Source organism: Elaeis guineensis, chromosome 4, assembly GCF_000442705.2.
Source record: "Elaeis guineensis isolate ETL-2024a chromosome 4, EG11, whole genome shotgun sequence".
NCBI lineage: Eukaryota > Viridiplantae > Streptophyta > Magnoliopsida > Arecales > Arecaceae > Elaeis > Elaeis guineensis.
In genome coordinates, this window is record NC_025996.2 from 137243258 (window position 1) to 137262618 (window position 19361).

Consider the following 19361-nt stretch of genomic DNA (forward strand, 5'->3'; position numbering starts at 1 on the left):
ATATTGTATAATATATTATATTATACTAATATAAGATATTAATATAATATATTATATTATAATATATTAATATATTAATATAATATTTATATAATAAAAGATATTATAAAAAATATAGATAAATCATAGCCACTTATCCAAGAAAATAGTAATACAAAAGAACATGGATAACAGATTTTCAAGTATTTTTTAATACATAAAAAAATATGGATAAATTATTTTTTTATCTAAATGGTGTCTGAAAAATACTTATCTAGAAAAATACAGTCTCTTAGGTAAATCTTTTATCTGCAAAAAAACAGATCCATAATAGGTTATCCTAATAAGTAAAATACAATCATTATATATATATATATATATTCTATAATGGATTTATTTATAGTAGGTTATGATGTTTTGATATCAGTGTATTTATTCTTTTCCTTCTTTGTCCCTTTTATATCTTTGTCATCATGTAAAAAGAAAGAATTTAGCTAAAAATTTATTGCATTTTATACCATTTGAGAATAAGCATGGAATATTTGGTGTTACAAATCTAATTTTCAATAAAATATAATTCTTGAACCACTATCATGGCTACAAGGAAACTGGTCATCATTGTCAATGAAAATATCAAGTAGAAAATAGAAAAAGATGGAAATCATAATAGTGGAAGGAATAGTTTCATAGATTTTGATACAGCATTTAATCAATGTTACTCTCTGAACCCGTCATGTGGATCAACCACATAGTATAGCCAGATGTTCTTTATGACAGTGTTCTTAGAGAATTTGTAAGGCATATTGGATAAATTTCATAATATAAATTATTATTTTCATGATAGAATAAATTAATTGAATAAGAATAATTCTAGCTACAAATATGTAGTTATCAAAAAAAAAACTTTTATTTTTTCCTCCATCTCACACTAGCAAATCTAAGTTTGGCTGAGTACTATGCTCCTAAGGCTTTAAAAATTCATCAGTCAATTGATATGAGCTAACCAGCTTACTAAGAAGTCCTCTATGCAAACACACCAATACATATAATGCAATGATACACATAGAATATTTAACATAACTAGTAAGATTGTTGAGCATACTATCATGACATGTATATATCATTAAATGAGCAATAATCAAAATATGGATGCTAACTAATAAACTAAATATGCATCAAAATATGTTAATAATAGTAATTATCTCAACTATGTTTTCAATTATCTTATCATCAATTATTCCAAGTGATACTTGGTGACAATCTAGAGATATCCAATCATCTTTTCAACAATACTAGTCACATTGCATTCTTGCTACTGATTTATGAATTGTACTATATTCCTATCTATGGATGGCTACTCATATACTATATTTCTATCCATGGCTAGTTATTCATACATCATGTTTTTTTTTCCATAGCTAGCTATTTGCATACCATATCCCTGCCTATGACTGGTGATTCATAACTAATGTGGTTAGTTCGATACTTCTTTCTAATTAATCTCTATCTCATGCTAGATTTTAATCCATTTAATCAAATTATGCTATCACTAGATGATCATATCATAATTTATACAACACAAAAATGCACTCAAAATAATTTATATAAAGCATACTTATAATTGTAGGAGAAAAATTCTTACCGAGGCTGACAACCAACCCAAAATTACATTTATAACTCTAACAATCCATATGTATCCCTAATAATTTTTGATAAATTGATGTCAAGAATTATCATAGTTGGGATACCTAGCTATCCAAACAAATTGGTCATAAACCTTATGCTTTACTCCACTCTTCAAATTTATTCATCTAAATTAATAACAAGAGGGAATCAGAGATTTCTACAGTAGTCCAAGAGATCTTGTGTAGAATCTATATTATATGGCTTCCTACTTGAATGACTACACTATTACAAAACTGAGATCATTAGGTAGCAGAGAAAATAAAATATGAGAGAAGGATAAAGGATGATGCCAATCAGATGGCAGTGTCAACATCCCTAATCCAATCAAACTTGAGTGAAAATCATTTAAATCAGAGATAATAGTTTGATCTAAGGATAGCATGTTCAAGACTGTTGATAGGTCCATTAAGGCTAAAAGATGACCAATTCAATACAAGGCTATCATAGATAATCAAGTGGTAGTGGCATCACAAGGATGAGATCAAGAAGGAATAAAAAAGTGTATCAAACCATCAAGAATTTTTAGAAAGGCCATAAGGACAAATCAATGGCTTGGCAATTGGATAAAGCTAACACAATAGAGGGGGTTTATGGCATGAGAAACATTTAAGGCTTTAGTCTTAGTAATCTGATAATTAGATGCGGTGCTCAATCTCTTGAAGGTAAGTCAAGAATCGAGACTTAACAAAAGGAAAGACCAAGAAGCAATGAAGGAAAAGTCACCAAAGAATAGCTAGGTAGAATTTGGTAATAGTGTGGGGTTACTAATTAGATGGTGGGCTCGAATCATTATGGGAGAATTCGATTGACTACTTGACTGAATATTGAGGCTAGTAGAGATACTGGATGTTTCAAGCAATGGCAGGGTGGAGGAGAAAGGCTAGAGAGATCCAATAGCTTGAAGAAGACAAAAAGAAAAGGAAGAAAGGAGGTCCACTTACCATTGAAACATGAGAGGATAGGCAGTTTGATCATTGATCATCAAATCTGGCTTAATAGGGAGGAGATGCAATGCCTAGAAGAGACAACAATAGTGGCCAATGATTGAACATTAGAGTGAGATAAAGGAGAAGAAGTGATGGACATGGAACAAGAGAAGGGAGATAAAAATGGGAAGCAGCTTATAATTTTTGGTGATCATATACACATGATCAGAATCCATACTCACCCACTCCTTGAAACAAACATTCCACACTTGCATTATGATTTTCGATTGGGATTGTGCTCAATCTCCCCTCGCAATCCTTTCATAAAATATTGCCATCCTAGCCGATGATATTCTTGGTCTCTCGACCATGCCGATCTATAGGATCATGGCTTGGTCTAGCTCAGTCAAAAATGCCAGATTATCATATCAAGAATCTTCAAAGATTATCAAAAATCAGCATCATGTATCATATTGCTGCAACTTGGTTTGTACATGCTTTCAACACAAAAGACTTGTCAAAAAGTAGAGAGAAAAGAAAAGTGCATATAGGACGTTAGTGGACTATGAAGGCATGGATGGTGTCAAGGTATCTTCAATACTAAAGATAGTGCTCGACAAGGACTACTCACTTATCAAGGATGAGGTGATAGAAAATAAATTTTTTCTACGATGCTCCAAAGCATAAAATCATCTTTTATCGAAGTCAAAACTCTGACCGTTTGATTCAACATAAATAGTCAGGATTTGTCTACTAGCAACTGCCTATAGTTAGTCATATGTATAATTAGTGTGATATATTTTTTCGAAATCTAAGATTATTTTTATCTGACATAAATGATAGTAATTGTAATTTTGTCAAAGTTGAGGAACTCTTTCCAAAAAACTTTCTCTCTCCATCAGTCTGATCCGTGTTCTTAGCATGAAGCCATGCAAGGTAGTGGATGGAGGTATGGTGGATGGATGTGAAGTATTAGGTGGAGCTCTTGCTTAAGTGGACCGAGAGTTTGAAGGAGGAAGAGTGTAGCGGGTCAATCGCAGATGGGGAAGAAGTCAAGGAGGAGAGTAGGAGGAGGGGGCTAGACAAGAGGTCGAGAGTGTGGAAGGAGAGGTGGGGGATGTGGAGATCATTCTAATAGTGCCGCACTATAGTATCAGGATGTCAACAGATCCTCCATACTCTATCTCTCTCCATCGCACGATGGTGTCGAGGCTTTTAAAGTTCATACCTTATGGCAATTATGCTGAGAGACTCTACCGAGATCATAATTGTAAAGCCTGACTGACTCAGCCAGCCCAATTCAAAATTGAGATCTGCCTATTAGGTGGTGCCCACCCCTATTCTAAACTGAAATAGAAGAATTTATCTCCTTTTCTACCGCCTCCCACCCAAAGACTCTCCCATCTCTCTTTCTCTCCCGCATGCTCTTTCTCTTTCTTTCCCGCATGCACTCTCTCTCTCTCTCGCATGCTTTCTATCTCTCTCTTGTTTTCTTATCTTCCTCTTCCTCTTCCTCTTCTTCTTTTTCTTTCTTTCTTCTTCTTCCTCCTCTTTTCTTATTTTTTATTTTTGGGTGTGGTTTGCTGTCCTAGTTCTCTCTCTCACCGATGTGAGTAAACCCTAAACCTATATTGACATTTAATTAATTTAAATCTAAGATTTAATTATTAGATGGTTTAGGATAACAGGGGAAAAATGTTAAGGGAGGGTTGTTCTTGATTTTAAAATGGATTGAATCTGCCTAAGTCTAAAATTTTTAATTCTTCGTTAAGTATTTCAATTTGAAAATTTAATTACGGTTGTCAACTTATTACTCAACCAATACAGTACTATGGATCTACTCCATGGAGTTAAATACGGTACCATAGACCTACTCTGTAGAGGTTAAATATGGTATACTAGACCCTATCATAGAGGTTATATATGGTTGTAGTTGTATAAACTAATGAGTTAATAGAATATTTTTGGAAGATACAATCTCATGATATTATTGAAAACTTTAGTGTAATCATCTGATTTGTATGAGGATTTTGAAATACTTTTTAGTTTACATGGTTATATCTATGTTGCAGAGCTATAAGTTTAACTCTAACTATCAATATCATATTGTCACACTAGTTATTGTATTAAACACTCATTTGACTACAACAACTTGATTTCATTAATTATATCTTAATTATTTATTGGATTGTTAGCTTATTGTTTTAATTTTTATATTTTTATAAAGTCTGAAGCATGATGAGAATGCGTAGAGGTTGGATTGTGAGATTAGAGTAAGGATTTAGTTAGCCATCTTAGACCAACTTTGCAAAATTTTATAGAACCTTCTCTATACTACTTTTTGAGTATTTAAATTATGTGACTGAAGTTATCTATGTATGGTAGCTATGAACGTTTTATTTTAGAATTTAACTTAATGGATCTTAAATTGTGATTATTATTTTGTTAGTTTAGTATGCTATTGACATTTTATTGCCTTGCATGCTCGTGGGATCCTATCTATGGGTGTACAACAGATCGTTACGCTCCTAGTTATGTACCTGTCCTATTAGAAGCGTGATAATGACAGATGGAGGGGATAGTGCCAATGATTCTAAGGATGATGGAGGAGAAGATGGCGGCATCACCATTCTTCCTGATGAGCTACTTGTCGTGCTCTTCGAGAATGGCACCTCACACCACCCTAATGTCAATCTACTCTCCACCACCCTCCTATGGAATCCTACCTCCCTCAACTCTTTGCCATATGTTGTCATCAAGATTCATCGTCTCGATACTAGATCATATACTAATACCATTCTATTATAGTATTGATATGCGGTTCGACACGATATATAAGTATCGGTATGGTATGATAAATACTAGTTGCCACCTCCCTCCACTCCCTCACCTCTCTCTCCAGCATCGCCACCATCTCCACTCCCTTCTCTCTCCCTCTTCGGTGTCGCCGCCACCTCAGCTCCCTTCTCCCCTCCCTTTCCACCATCGCCGCCCACCACTTGTAAAAAATATTAACATATGTTTTATCTTTAAAACATAAAAATAGGCTAGTAATAATATGTTATTATTTAAATAAAAATAAAAAAGGTGAGAAGCTATAACTTGTAGCTAATATGTTAGGAACAAAATAGTTTAACCCTAATCTATTAGATGGTTCCGATGTCTCATAACTTTTTACAATAGATTATAAAATAGTATTGTAGCAAAATCCATATATACAAAATATCTCTGTCTTCTCGATGTTGCGTCTGTGGCACCCTAAATGCATCCAAGCTTTGGATGCTTGTAAAACCATAGTTTTAGAGGATGGTGATTCAAGATTTCTAAGCAACAGAATTTAGATGATTAATTGACTCAAAAGGGTTATATATCCAATTAAGAATGTTTCCTCCAACACTTTCTAACACTAAATGTAACAAAAATGTGTTGGTAAATTATTATGACCTTATAACAATTTAAGATGATAGCACTTCAAAAATTGTTTTGATTTTGAGCAAAGATCACAAAAAAACAACAAACATAGTCATCATCAGAGCCATATTGCCAACATTAGAGCGTGCAAATTTTGGACCCAGCAATGCTAAGTTTCCACTCATCATGACCATGATCTCTAGTTAAGATGCAAAGCAGACCAGCAAGTATCAAGATTTTCAGGAAAGATACTAAATTTAATGGACCGGTGTGGACCAGACCGATCATAAATCAAATATCTAGGTCTAGTGCTTTGAACTTAGATTCCACATGGACCTAACTCAAAAGGAAACCTAATTTAATTAACCAAGTGGGGGTAGACAATGTATAAAATCTAATCCAAGACTTATGTTTTGGTCAGATTTGACATTAGAAATTCTAAGTTGCACTTAAGAATTAGGTGGCTTATATATAATCTCTAGTTAAAGATTTACATAATGTACATATATATATATATATATATATTAAATGAAAGGTAAGGGGGGTAATGCCTCAATGCTCATATCTTTCCTCAGCCGAGGAGATGTTTCAGGTCCAAGTCTTGGAAGGTACTTACACCATGGGCATAAGCATTAGATGATAGCTTAAGAATTGAGAAAATAATATAGGATAGATGCTAGACCATTGATAGAAGTGTGATCCTACTCACGGGGTGGAAGGCGTTTCAAGGCATAATTTGTCTTGCTTTCCAACATAACTAGATTTCTAGTCGGGCTCTTTATTATTTTGGGATGTTACGTGGAGAGCATATAATTAATTTCTTTTATTAGAATAAAGAATACAATCCAGCTAGATGGTGATGTCATGGACCCAAGCTTTGTCAAAGTGCCAAAAGAGTGTCTCAGATATGGTAATCAATAGATGCACCCATTAAAGAGCATGATGTAAAATCCAAGTGGCGGTGCAAATAATTTGAGCCAAGTCAAAGTGCTGGGCTGCTAAAATTCAACTTGTTATATATGCTTATGAAAAAATTATTTAAGCCAATATATGCTTGATATTTTTTTTAAAATTTAACTTATTTATTATTAAGCACATTTATTATCGACCTGATCACCGTAGATTTTGCCAATTCCATGGTGCTCACGCTTGGTTTGTTTATAAGTCGAATTTAATTTGGCTTGTTTTCTGATTAAATAAGCTTGAGATCCGCATAAAATACAGGGAGCTCGAAGGAGAGAACACGATAACTCTCTTTTTCTTCTTTAAGATCAGGAGAAGCTAATGCCTACCCCTTAAACTAAATCCATCTAATCGCATTTAGGATGGAGACCAGATTCCCCGGTAAACCACTTGCAAACTCGGATTCTTTGTTTTGTTTTTCAAATGATAATAAGTGATATCATTAGAGCAAGTGCCGTACAGGTGAAGTTTTATTGTATTGATTCATTTGTAGCTCATCAAATGTTATATACTTTGGAGCTCAAGGAAGAGATGCATGCTTTTTTTTTTTTTTTTTTTTCCTTCTATTTTTGGTAAAAAGAGGTACATGTTTATTAGAGAGAGATGTGTATATTTATCTTTAAAATTTTCTTGTACATCACCTAACTTGTGGACAAGGAAAAGCTAGAGTTGTGCAAGGCAAGGGACGGGGGGGCCGGACGGTCCCATATCAATAGTCCAAACTTTTAAGAAAGTTGCACCCAGCAAACAGTGAAGATTCCCTGTACGGCGTTGGGCTTACGTTAGATTCGCACGTAAATCTCGAAGCAGTGGGGCCCCTTGTTCGAAAACAAACAAAAGTGGACGGTTGTAGATTCCTATTCGCCCTACAATTCCGTGGGTTCCTCACTTTTTGCACGGCATTATTCAACCATCCTCCTATTCATCATTTTCTCTCTTATTCCTTTCTTTGAAACTACAGTCCAGTGAACCCAGACCTTTTTGGTACAACATTCAGTTGGCCAGGTCCATCTGAATTGGTGAACCAATCCCACTGTAATGCATAAGAATGCATGCATTATACTGTTTTTCTAATTTGTCCATCTTCGTACGTGTTATTTCATGATTGGACCGATGCATTGGACCATATAACAATCAGCTAAATTTTTGGTTCAAATCAAATTAGAATAATATGAACTTGAAACCAGCCCCATGTAATCTTTCTGTTGGATAGAATCAACCCGGGCAAACCTTGGAATTAGATTGGACTTATAAGCTAGTTGATAGGTTTTTCTTTTATATATTTTAATAAAAAGGTTTGTAGGTGGTGAGTCATGCTATGTGAATTAGTCCTCTCCTAGATAATTCCAAAACCTACATTAAGGCATGATTTAATCTCACGTCACTTGATTCAATCACAAATTACCATATACTTCACTAATTTGATAAGATGAATGTGGATCATTTAAGCACCACTCATTGTTGGTCTAGCCGAGTCAAGTCAGATTGACCACATTTTTGATCATGCAAAGTAGAGCAAGGCAGAAATGTATAGGATCAGATTGGGTTTTTTTGTGGCAACAGTTAGCAGGTAAGGATTGAGGAATTCCAATCCAATGTCGTAAAGGTGTCCAAGGAGTCAATATTAGACCCCAGCAACTGGACCCTCCTGTCACTTGGATAAACTACAAGGTCTTCATCCGGTTTAATGTCCTATATAGACCGGGTTTTCTTCTACGGCTCGCACTTTAGTCCGCTTTAGGATGAGATCGAACAAAAGAAGAGACAATTGGGTGACTGTTGCCTTGATCCCACCGCGAGTGCTCGCATGCTGAAAGCGGCGAAAGGTCAGGGTGGCGAATGGCGACGGAGAAAGAGCCGCACCGCATCTCGTTCCGCTGCAACTTAAGCAACACCGAACAGCCGTGTTTCAGTCTCATCCCGTCATACCAAACAAACACCGACTGGGCCCCACTCCTTCTTTCTGGACGTGGCAGAATCTAATTAGATCAAGCAGGGTCCGCGATCCGCATCAAGCCAGGCAAACCGGACCGGAGACGAAGGGAAGAGACAAGCGAGAGGAGAATAAGAAACAGTGACCCGCGCTTCTACTGCATATCATACAACACCAAACAACCTTTTTCACGCGAACATCCTTGCTGATACAACAAACACCGGTGGATCCCACTCGTATTTGTGTGACGTGGATGTATATGAATGGATTAAAATGCTGTTTGCGATTTACGGTCAAAGTTTTTGGCATAAGCGAGGCGGTGGGATAAGGGATGGGGGTTGGGGGCGGGAGAAGAAGACAAGGACGGGGAGGAGAATATTCCTTCCGTCATCACCGCCAACTTTGGGGCCGAAACGTGTTGCTCTTTGGGCCCCACGCGCACGTCCGCCGACGTGGCACGTGGCTGGGGAATATCCCACAACGCTGGCGCCCACGTGGCGCCTGGCCCACATGCCCCCGCTTTCCCCTCCCCCGCGGTGCATCATTATCGGCGTTCCCACAACCACGATACATCTCTCGGGTCTCATCAGACGATGGTACGTGAAACGGAGACGTACGTCGTTTTGATTTAACGTGCATCGAGGCGCAACGGAACGACGTTCACGTGGACGGTGTCGATTGGTTGGCCCGCGCTATTTTTCTTTCTTTTCCTCCGCTCTCACGCTTTCTAAGCTTTCTAAGATTCGTCGCCGGGAATCCTCATCACCCCCTCCCCTCCCCCTCCCAACTTCTTCATCTCCCTTCCTTTATTAAAAGCCTTCTCGATTCCTTCTTTTTCCTCTCTCTCTGACTGAAATTTCTGGGTCTCCGTTGCCTCTGGTTCGAGTATTTATTTGACTTTGACATCCTATTGGGAAATTATTGCCATTTTTTCTCTAATTATTCTTCGATTTACTCGATCTCTGGTAGATCTTTATTCCTCTGGGGTTTGTCTTCAGTTCATGGCTGATTCTGTTTCGATGTTAGTTTTCTAATTAATTAAGGATGATTTTTTCTTTTTGAAAAGCTATTGGTCTCTCTCCGATCGGGGTTTCTTTTCCCCTTTCCGTGGTTTACGGTTTCGAAGAAATCTTTGGTTTGGTCTGAGAAAGAAAGAATGCGAATCCGAATCGCTAACGCCTTTAGCTTTTGGGCATTCGTGGAACGCTCTAAATAGTGGGGGGAGAGAAGGCCAAAAGCAGCGACGAGGGAGAAGAGCAAGGAGGGATAAAAAAAAGAGCCAGCTTTACCACTATTACTTGGAGCTCTAGGGTTTGGGATGGAGAGGGGCTACGGATCGGCGTACGAGGCGGCGGCTGGGGGAGGAGGAGGTGGAGTGGTGCTGTCGAGAGACCCCAAGCCAAGGCTCCGGTGGACACCGGATCTCCACGACCGGTTCGTCGACGCCGTCGCTAAACTCGGCGGACCTGAGAGTAAGACTTACCACCTCTCTCTCACACGCACACACATCATTCTGGCCCATATTATTGTGCCAACGGATCCTCTGCAATCCACGTTACTGGAAATTTTGTACAATTCGGGTACGTGGCAGATCTTCGCAGGACGAACTAAAATTCCGTGAATTTTCACTTGCTAATAAAGGTCTGCCAAGTAACTGTTGCAGGAATTTTCCTTCGACTAGGGTTGCAGGGTAACTGCATTGAAATTCGCTCTCTTCTCCGGTCTATTTGATCGGACGGCTACTAGTAGATGCTGATGGAGAGAAGATCGGGAAGTGAAGTGGAATTGGGATCGGCCGTGATGCCGAGATTAGCAAACAGCTAACTCTGCGAATTGGCACTTGACGCGTAGAAATGCCAGGTGGGCCCCCGTGGTGTGTCGCCACCCACGGTGAGAACGCGTCGGTTCTTTTTCGCGTGGTTCGCTGCACGTGGATTGGCATTCTGGTGCCTGCTAGGTTGATATTTCTCACAGAGATTAAAATAATGATTATTATTTGAAGCACGTCATGTTGCTTCATGGATTGGTTAACTTAATAATGGAGCCATTTGCAATATTCTTAAAAGAACACTGATCAAAAAGACCTCAGTAAGGATCATGGTTATATCATATGCATCCTAATTATTGCCACTGACTTTTTTATCATTTTTTAGATTTAAGATTGTAAACATGAAATTATATCGGTGGAACTTTAGCCTCTCTCCTTAATGCATGCAATGGAAAATGGTTCTTGGTTAAAACCAGAAGAAGAGAAAAAGTGGATGGAATGGATGGCACACATTAAAATTAGGTGGCAGACATGGCATTTCATGTGGATTGTTATTTTGTAGTTCACTTTTGACTTCTCAAATTGGGTCAGTGAATTACATGACTGGCAGTGAATGATGTTCCACATATACCTTATAGACGAGTTCATCAACTGGGTAGAGATGCTGATGCTTATTTTAATCTATTTTATAGATTAGCTTCTTTATGTTGTCATGGATACTTGCCTTCGAAAATAGACACATGCTGCATGGCTGGTCTCCCTTTGTCTAGTTGACCATGTGTGAGTCACACCTCTGAGTTCTTGTTGCAAATGAAAATTGAGAGAAAATGTGACATAACACAGCACTTGCTCCCAGAAACCAAGGCAGAGTTGGTGGGTGAGTGGTGAAAATCCTCATGCAACCTCGAAACAATTTAATGGGTTATCTCTAGATCTTTGTTTTATGTGATATCTCTAGTAATCTCAGATAATCTAGTTGCTTGCAACAGTATATTGAGGTTAAACACTGTTGGCTAATTATTTCTCAACAAAGAGATCAAGATTTCATGTGCCCATAAAGAGCAAATTCGTTTGTGCGATCTTCTCATCGGTAGTCATTAATAAGAACTCTAGTCCTTTGTACTATCTTTGTTCCATCACAATTGATGTAATACATCAAATGTCTAAGATAATTCAGATATAAAGTTTCAATGATATAAGCAAATAATTTCCAATATCTAAGATGGCGATTGAACATAATTACTCTCTGTCTTAAAAATTTATGGTAACATTTACTTCAGTTGTATAGATTTACTATTCGTAACTTGCTTGTATTTGGATTATCGAGTTATCTGTGAGTTTTATTGAAACACATTGTACATTATCAGATTAAAATTTTTCTTTGATCAAAGTGAGGGAACTAGGTTTTCTGAACTAGTTTAGCTGGCATCACAAGGTGTTCAGATGCAGATGGATGTCATGGGAGATCCAATAGCCGATATGAATTGTCCCTGTTGGCAGCTTGATTCAGAGGGACTGTCATATCTCATACTGCACCCATGTGGCATCCATCTACACTGATGAGGCAGCCTCCTCTGGTGTCAGCTAAATCTTTAATTTTCATAAATTCAAGTTTTAGAAAGAATCACCAGACAAAACTTGCTAATTTGAACTATCTAAGCCAATCTAAATTTTATTTGTACCAAAGGTTATTGAAAGTTTCTTAGAGTTAGATCAGACATTGAAATTTCTAACTGTAATTTAGTTCAGAAGTTTTCAATTGGCTTGCGCTGCAACCTTGAGAACTTCCCTGTTAGTGTGAATATCGAAATCTCTAAGCTTTTATGAAGAATAATACATTACACATTTAAACACTCCCCCCTTTGTCGTCATCCTGATCATTTTTTCTGACGGTGTGGCAAATTGGCAGAGGCAACACCAAAGTCAGTGCTGAGAGTGATGGGCATGAAAGGATTGACACTATACCATCTGAAAAGCCATCTTCAGGTCCTATTTTTTTTTCCCTCATAATGCTGTCTCTTCCTCCTACTTTCGGTTTCTTTTTTGGTCCTAAGCTATGTACTTTTCCTGTCTCTATAGAAGTATAGACTTGGAAAGCAATCTCGGAAGGAGACCGGAGTAGAATCGAAAAAAGATGGTACGCAAGACTAAGAGCCTGTTTCCCCTTTAAATTATAACTGGTAGGAACATAAAGTACCCTGGTCTTTAGTTATGATAGGTTGGGCATTATGTATAATCTTATCTGGACCTCAATTCCTCATGCTGACATTGATATTTCCGCATACAGGAAGTAATTCGAGTGGGATCACCTATTCCTCTGCAACCACTGGCAGTCTCCCCAGAGGAAACAATGCTGGGTATGTTTCTCAACAACTGTCCCCATATTGCGGTTACTAAATTTAGAGAATTAGGTCTTTTTATGGACTTTCAAATCCTGATATTGACTGATCAACTGCCTCAAATGTTTTTATCAGAGAGAGAGAGAGAGAGAGAGAGAGAGAGAGAGAGAGAGAGAGGTTGTGCCAGGATAATAACATGATGTTAATGTTTGTTTATTGACATTATGTTTTCCTTGCCATTTGTTTTTGGTGTTGGGACGGCACAGGGGCTTGTTCATAGATTAAAAGTGAAAAAAAAGGTCTCCTTGTCTAGAAAAAAGAAGGCTCCAATCTCACTCTGGTTTCTCATTTCCAATCCTTCTCAGGACTTCCATTCGAGCTCCAGATCTTTCTGAATTTGTGTCATGTCTAGCCAGTGGTATGCATTCAGAAAGTTAGTTACTTTGGGGTTTTATTTTTCCTTTTCCTCTTTTTTATTGAGAAAAAGAAGACTCCACATAACTTCACTAAGAAAATAAAGGGAAAGGATCCAAATTCTCCAAAAAACGAAGCAGGTCAAATCTTGAAGGTTATGCTATGGGATTTTCTTTTTCGAGCAATATATCCTCAAAGGTCGTGCTTGAATGTTCATATGTTGTAGTTAACCCCCCTAAGGGGATTTATTCTTGAATGAGGGTAACATTAACCATTCACCAATAAGCATAAGGTTCCATCTGGGAAAAGGGAGACCACAATGTTTAAGTGGTATTAAAACTTAGTAGCCTCATATATGCAAGGGTTATCTCCAAAGCAGCAACTACCATGAGGTTTTGTCCATGCTTAGTATTCTTCTCCCAAGTGAACTTGGTTCAAAGATAGTGCTGGCGTATAGTGACAGATATTGTTGAATCGACAAAGCATGTGCATATCAAACAAAATAGATGATATGAATTTGTTCATGATGTAGTAAGGTCTGATGTTTTCAATTATTTTGACTTTATTGGCCAGGCCAACAACTGAACTGGTACACTAGGAAGGCAGCGATACACATGCACGCACACACACACAAACACTACAGTTCAAATAGGAAGGATAGACCATTCAAAGAGGAGGAAAAGAAGATGGATTGTGTCTTCGCTCGAAATAAGGGGAAAAGATGAATTGAGACTAAAGAAAGGAGATAGGAGACTGATTTGGATCTGAAATTTATCAGTGACATGTTAATCTCATATCATACTTAATGTATTGTTGTATCATACTTTCAGTCACCTTTGAAAATAATCTTAAGACCACTGCCCTGGTAAGTAGTGGGATCATGCTATGATAACATTAGGTATATCACCACCTCATGCATTTAAGACATTCATGCTGATGTTAGAGGCCTAAATCATGTCTTGACTGACTGATATATGATCATTACTGTCACAAAATTCGATATGAGAGAGAGAGAGAGAGAGAGAGAGAGAGATCAATGATTATAATTCAAGTTATAGGATAACTGATGAGATGGCATCATGTCTTAGGAAACTATTGGAAAACATAGAATTAAGGTCCAATAACTTGTGTTTTTTTAACTTATTCCTAAAAGGGGATATACTTCTGCCTCATCATGCCAGCAATCTTCTGGCTGCTCTGCACAGTCAGACATGGAAAAATTATCTCTAATTATCTTTTATTGATGTTTCAGAATTCTGGGCTGTTGACCATGGACACATGCCTAAGGAATCTCAGGGATCATAGAAACTGACTTTTAGATGGAAGGCTCTTGGTCTGATACTGATCTCTATGCCCAGTAAGAGGCAATCTGTGCTGGCATCCTGCATTCCTGCTCTTGTATAATGAGAGAGGCAACCCATTAACAACAAAATGCTTTTCTAAGCTGAGACGAGACGTAATAAACTCTATTGAAGCCTTTCTTGGAAAGTAAAAAGATCTAGTCATCCTGGATATCTGTAAGTGAGAGTATGTCAACCAACTTATCTCATCACCCACTTTCAGAGCTCATTGATCGCTTGATACCTAGCTTATCTCATGGATGAGTTTTGCTCTAGTAGTGGATAAGTGTGAGAATGTATCAGTTAGAGTTACCTAATATCTTAAGATGTTATAAGTGTCTGACCTGAGTTCTTTTACATGGTTGATCAAAGGAAGATATATTTTATGGATGAAGCTCTTTCATTTCGGTCAAATTCGATGTTGTGTGATGTCATATCAGGTCTATAAAAGTTGATTAGGAGGAAGCCTACAAGAGGTGCCATGGTTTAACTACAATAGCTGCTCAAATTCAACAGGTCTATCCAGCAATGCTCATCAGTCCCATCTTGTGTAGTAGCCAGATACAAATCATCTGATTGATGCATGTTCTAGTATGATTCTTTTGATCATACTCTGTCGTCTTGATAGGTGGATCAATTGACAGACAGGATAAAATTAGTAACAAGTCAAAATAAGCTACTCCTTCTTACCTGATCTCACACACAAGGCATGCTTACATACAAGAGCTTCTGTGCAAGGATGATCTCTGAAGGTGAAGAAACTTGAATTCCACTAGTTAATGACATCCTTGCCATGAAGAGAGCTAAACCCGAATGTTGAATGGAATTAAGTACTCGTTGCTGAGGAAGTTCTTCGTGTGGAGAAGTTATAGGAGCCTGGGGGGAGACAAACACTAGTGCAGCCTTTGTATGGTCCCTTGATCTAGCAGTAGTTGTCACTGATGTTGCCTGGGTACTAGTGGTGCATCAGGCTTTGGCATTATAATTGCTTTTGATCTTCCAACCTCCACTAAAAAAGATATGATGACATCACTGTAGATTTGGGTGTCCATACTTGCTCGTGTATGGTACTTGAATTCAAAGAAACTTCAGTATTCATATGCTTATAAGGCATGATAATATACTCAGAGATGAATACAGTACAAAACATATTTTTAAGATCAATTTAGCCAAAGCATAATATAACCAACACATGGACGCAATGTGTCTTACACACATTATTTGTCTGTCAGATTATAAATTTGTACCATCCCAAGTTAAAATCTTTTAGTTCTCATAAATAAGTCCTGTTGTTTCTTAAAACCTCTTTACTTAACATTACCCAAATTTGTTCCACTAATGTTCCGGGGGAGTGGCGAGGGAAAAAAAGACTAGCAAGAAATCACATTTTTGTGATAACTGGTTATCAAGATTCTAGGTCTTTTTTTAATAAAATCAGGCTTCTTCATTTATAAAAATCCATTGGAATTTTAGGAGTGCTAGTATGTAACATGCTTTGACATGTGCCTTACATCTCAAGCAGGTTAAAGTTATAGAGGTTGCATTTGTTGCCACATCATAATTTTCACTGTTTCTAATTTGTGAGTTATAGCATGCTAACATTGCATAATATTTTGTACCAGCTATATGTATAATATTGATCTTATCATTGTTTTGCAACATGGCACAGTGAAATGCCACTTGCTGAGGCACTAAAGTATCAGCTTGAAGTGCAGAGGAAACTCCATGAGCAACTTGAGGTACCACTATTGCTCCTGCTAGGCCATTTTTTCCTTGCACTTGCTTTTGAGGAAAAAAAAAAACTGAAGAGGTTTACTTGTCCAGGTTCAAAAGAAGTTACAGATGAGGATCGAGGCCCAAGGGAAGTACTTGCAAGCAATATTAGAGAAAGCACAAAAAAGCCTCTCCTTTGACATGAACAACTCTGGGAGTTTGGAAGCAACTAGAGCACAGCTTACAGATTTCAACCTTGCACTCTCTGGTCTGATGGACAATGTAAATCAAGTATGTGAAGAAAAGAATGAAGAGCTGGGACAATTTATACCACAGGACAACCTTAAAAGGGCTCACAGTTCAGGTTTCCAACTTTACCAGAAGCAACAAGAAGATGGTGAGGATATCAAGCTTGCACCACATGGAGGTTCACTCCTACTGGATTTGAATGTGAAAGGAAATTATGAGCTATTTGGTGGGCCAAGAGGAAGTGAACTTGATCTACGGATACATTCTCCAAGAGGATAGATCATCTTGGCTGGTCTTGTTTGAGCTGTGATCCTGTAGAAGTTCTTATCGAGAATTTTGGTTGTGAATATGGTAAATTTCGACTTCTGCATTGGCTGCTTGTTTGCAGGCTGGATGGCTGTCCTACTGCTGTAAATTTTATTCAGTGCAGATGTGATAGAACTTTGAATAAGTGGCAACATTTGTTGACACTGTAATAGCTCTTCATAATGATGCACAACTTCAATATGATATGCAAGTGCAAAGATAGAGCTCTTCGTTGTGAACTTGGACCTGTTTTACCTCTGGCATTTTACAGGGCTAGTACTAATAATTGTTGAGATTTTGGAGCTGTTTGGATGCCCTGATTTGCCATAAAAGCTAAGAAAGACAGGCAACAAGAAAGTAATTGGCTAAAAAGTTTGAAACCATGTTCTTTGTCCTCTGATTGCTATTGAGAATCATGGATTCTTCTACTTGGTATTATGATCCATGGTTCCTATTGCTCCCTTTTTTTTTTTTCTTTTCCCCCTACAATTACAATTTCATCACATTTTCAACTCTTGTGCAGCTGTGTCTTCAGAAATCAGAAAGTTGGTATGTTTTTAAAATTGCTTATACTTGCTATAGTAGGATGTTCGTGAGACATGTATAACTAGCGTCTGGCACGTGCGATGTGATGCTTGTGGAATCCTTTGGGCGAAGAAGTAAAGTGCCAATGGAGAAGGAAATATAGAGATGCCCTCTTTTTCTGTTGAACTCTTCACACAGTCAATTCTATTTTCTTTTGGACTCTCATATGAGGCTGCAAACCTTTGAATGTCTGAAGATTGTTTGGTGTTCAAATCACGTAATAATAGTAATAATAGTATAATATAGATAGGAAGAAATAACACAAAGAAACCTAGCACTTTACTTGAGGTGGTCTTTTTTGGATTCCTCTTTACTTTGGGGTCCTGTTAGGGCCCACAGTCTCTGCTAGCTCGATTTGTTTGTTTGCCTGCAATTCAAATATAAACTGTAATTGAAGATGTTGCAATTGGAATTGCAGTTGCAAAAATTATATCGATTTGGTTGTCAATAATTGAAAACCACAAGTGTAATCCAGTTGTTTGATTGTATGATGCTGAAAGAAATATAATAGCTCTGCAAATGATTGTAAGTTTACCCTCTTTAAATAGCGAGCTGTTGATTTTCTACTATAACACAATAAGTATATCATTGTAAAATAATTTGATATGGTAATAGTCAAACATTCTGAGATTATTACTATCATGGTTTGCTATACTATCTCGTGCCAAAATATCATACCATCCCATATCGATACTATCGTACCATACCATATTACATACTGACACTATAATAGAATTTTATCAGTATAGGATTTGATATCGAGATGGTAAATCATGATTACTATAATCATTATAATTATATTATAAAATAATTAAATAATTATATACAATAATATGATACTATAATAATTATAATCATCATGTAGGGCACATAAATGTATAGCTAAATATTATGAGAATATGTTTTTCTATGACCCAAGCATTGAAATCTATTGATTTTTAATCTCTGCATATTTTGAGATGTGCCAATTAAAATATTGTTGCCAATCTTCCCGCCTGAGATCGGTCATCGAGGTGGATGTGGCAGAGGTGAAACCGCAGCTGGAGCTTCGCTCGAATACCTGCAAAACAAGTCCTCATCGGAGGTGGTGTTCTCTAGTGAAGATCCTTTGACGCTTAAGTCAAAAGATTGAAGAACAATGAGAAGAGAGAGCGAGGATTCGATTGTGTACCTTGAAGGATTTCGAAGCTTTTATTTATAAGGGAGGAGTTGGAGTCGTATCCATCTTGGAGTCTTGATGATTTCTGAATTTGTCGCACAGATAAACTCGGAGAAAATATTTTTTTTCACGAGAGATTTGATCGTGGAGGAGTTCTACTCTATTTGAACTTTTTCAGTTTGAAAGAGAGCTGGATTTGATGTGGAGATTAGCTCAGCTATGGACAAGCTCCGATAGATTATCCATGGTCGAGCTATTGAAGTTCATGGAGCACGCGCTTGTCCTTACACTGGCTGAGATTGGTTGGCTAAGTACGAGTTAAAGCATGTCGTCCAAAGCCGAGGTCATAGAGATTGTAGTGTACACATTAATCTTCAGATGATCTGGAATAGGTCGACCGAGGATGATCTAAGATAGATTGTCTGAGGCCGAAGATTTGAGAACCGTTGCTGACAAGGTGTCTGACTTTCTGTCACATGTGTATCCCTGTCGGACGTCCATCTCCTATAGCTTAGCCAGAGTCAAGGATGTCTCAGTCGAGATTGAGATACAGATCCACAATAGATACACTCCACTTTCGAGGCTGAGCT

The 19361-nt window shown here is 37.6% G+C and overlaps 1 protein-coding gene across 1 annotated transcript; it reads left to right on the forward strand.

Moving 5' to 3' along the window:
• The first annotated feature begins 9629 nt into the window (after positions 1–9629).
• LOC105042538 (myb family transcription factor PHL11) lies at positions 9630–17266 on the forward strand. The gene is made up of 7 exons (XM_010919801.4): positions 9630–9863; positions 9965–10370; positions 12576–12652; positions 12746–12803; positions 12954–13023; positions 16429–16498; positions 16584–17266. Exons 2-7 carry the CDS (start codon positions 10217–10219, stop codon positions 16998–17000), a joined length of 846 nt encoding a protein of 281 aa, XP_010918103.1. The 5' UTR covers positions 9630–9863; positions 9965–10216; the 3' UTR covers positions 17001–17266.
• The last annotated feature ends 2095 nt before the right edge of the window (positions 17267–19361 follow it).

What these genes read in the sequence shown, in the direction of transcription:
- LOC105042538 (XM_010919801.4), top strand. Translation starts at nt 10,217, where the DNA reads ATGGAGAGGGGCTACGGATCGGCGTACGAGGCGGCGGCTGGGGGAGGA. An exon ending in TAAACTCGGCGGACCTGAGA is followed by an intron (nt 10,371 to 12,575) that starts GTAAGACTTACC and finishes GCAAATTGGCAG; the next exon opens with AGGCAACACCAAAGTCAGTG. An exon ending in CCCAGAGGAAACAATGCTGG is followed by an intron (nt 13,024 to 16,428) that starts GTATGTTTCTCA and finishes AACATGGCACAG; the next exon opens with TGAAATGCCACTTGCTGAGG.